This window comes from Sphaeroforma arctica (assembly GCF_001186125.1).
Source record: "Sphaeroforma arctica JP610 unplaced genomic scaffold supercont1.3348, whole genome shotgun sequence".
In the NCBI taxonomy this organism is placed as follows: Eukaryota; class Ichthyosporea; order Ichthyophonida; genus Sphaeroforma; species Sphaeroforma arctica.
This window is the reverse complement of record NW_014037210.1, coordinates 1,647-3,605: the sequence shown is the minus strand read 5'-3', so window position 1 is coordinate 3,605 and position 1,959 is coordinate 1,647. Positions and strand designations below refer to the sequence as shown.

Here is a 1,959-nt window from a genome sequence, read left to right as displayed (position 1 = left end):
GTATGTATGTGTGTGTGTGTGTGTGTGTTAGAAAATGTATGTATATATGTATGTATATATATGTGTGTGTGTGTGTGTGTGTGTTTGCGTGTTTGCGTGCGTGTGTGTGTTGGTGTGTGTGTATATATACGTGTATGTGTGTGTGTAGATATATGTGTGTGTGCGTGTGTACGTCTGTGTGTATGTCTGTGCATGTCTGTGTATGCGTGTGTGCATGTGTACGTATGTGTGTATTTGTATGTATGTGTACATGTGTATGTGTGTGTGTGTGTGTGTATTGCACGTACATATTATGTGTTGAATTGTATACGTGTTCATAAATGGGTATATTTATATTCGTGCTGCTTTTAATTGAGATATGTACATGCCTGTATATTCGTTTGTGTTTGAATCTGCACGATTAGCAAAGTTAAGTACACCTAGCCAAAAATGTACTGGTCTGGTTCCAATCAAATAATTTCTGATACTTTGTAAGGAAAATAACTGGCTAGAGCGGGATACGGCTTCTTCATCTTATAACTTTATCTCCATTCCATATATCTTTTGATAGCTTCATATGTTACCAACCGTGTACAAGTGACCAACACAGCTCTCGTGGTACTTGCGCCACATCCTCGGTAGAATGCGCCCATCCCCCCACTTGCATACACGTGTTTGGCTGCACCCACTATAGTACTCAGCGACCTCTTAGTATGTGGCTGTCCTGGCTTCTGACTCTGTTGCACGCTTTTAATTGTGTCAAACGGATAGCATGTCACCCAGGCGCACGCCCCTGTACTTGCAGAGGCTATCATCACTGCGTATAGCGGTACATTCCCATCTTCGTCGACGTATTGAGCCCTTATACGCGTGTATAGGCTAAACAACCCGGTGAGGAGGTGTTAGTCCGATTGTGGAGGCGTATACAAGCCAAAGCGGGAACGCGGATGCTTTGTATATACAATGCCATCATTTATGCTACTGCAGATGGCGTGTCCCTCTAATGCAAAGGAAACTTTTCCATCCATACAGGTAAGGATGGTAAGGTGCAGAGCGATTTGCGTTTAGATTTGATTATTCTTGGGCAAGCGGAAGGGTTCTACAAGCTGGCCGCGTGCGAATGACGAAAGTTCGCTCTGTAGTCGCATCATAGCACACTCTTTTATAATATTGTAGTCTGATCAAAGCCGCGTTACAAAGCAGCGTTGGTGGCGAATGCTGCGACAAGGCACTGTGTTAAGATAATATGTCCTATATAAGGTCGTGAAGGGGTCTGTGATTAAACTACTCGCTCAAACTGTGCGGAGAATAAACGTCTGGTATTATTACCTTTATTCTCTTGACCCGAGCATGGCCCATTGCAGATTAAAAGCAAATGAACCACAGACCGTTTGAAGGCCTTGAATTACATCTTAGTACAGCTGCGCACTACTTGCCATGTATAGTATTGATCGAACACACAGCAAGGGCAACATAGTGTATAAGAAGACTAAATACAAAAACTCGGATACACCTCAAAAAAAATTCACTATCGACTCCCCTGATAATGCGCATCTTAAGAACATATAGAAGCAAACAAATGCTGGAATACGAAAAACTTGTAGCAGCTCGTAGCAGCTCACTGGTATATCGATGTTCATAGCCTTCATGTACAATCGGACATTCATTTCAATATCAATACAAAGATGTAAATTTCCGTACATGCGATACTCAACCAATATGAACGGAAATAACGATAAATCTATACGTGTGGCTCTGTTTTTGTAACATATATCGGCAAACATGTTTATTGTGGTGGATATGTGTAAATTGGTATTTGTGTATACACATATGTATTATGCGTGTGTTTATGCCCGTGCAGATTTATATATATATATATATATATATATGTGTGTGTGTGTGTGTGTGCGTGTGTGTGTGTGTGTGTGTGTGTGTGTGTGTGTGTTATTATATATANATAATAATATATATACATATATA

At 40.8% G+C, this 1,959-nt stretch overlaps 1 protein-coding gene across 1 annotated transcript in view; it reads right to left on the bottom strand.

Annotated features, from left to right (window-relative positions):
- Positions 1-500: 500 nt before the first annotated feature.
- The window catches only part of SARC_13486 (hypothetical protein), a 3,097-nt gene continuing 1,638 nt past the window's right edge, over positions 501-1,959 (bottom strand). Inside the window, exon 2 of the mRNA XM_014292382.1 lies at positions 501-858. Within this exon, the coding sequence (XP_014147857.1) occupies positions 522-858 (337 nt within the window). The 3' untranslated portion in view covers positions 501-521. The remainder of the gene's footprint in view (positions 859-1,959) is intronic.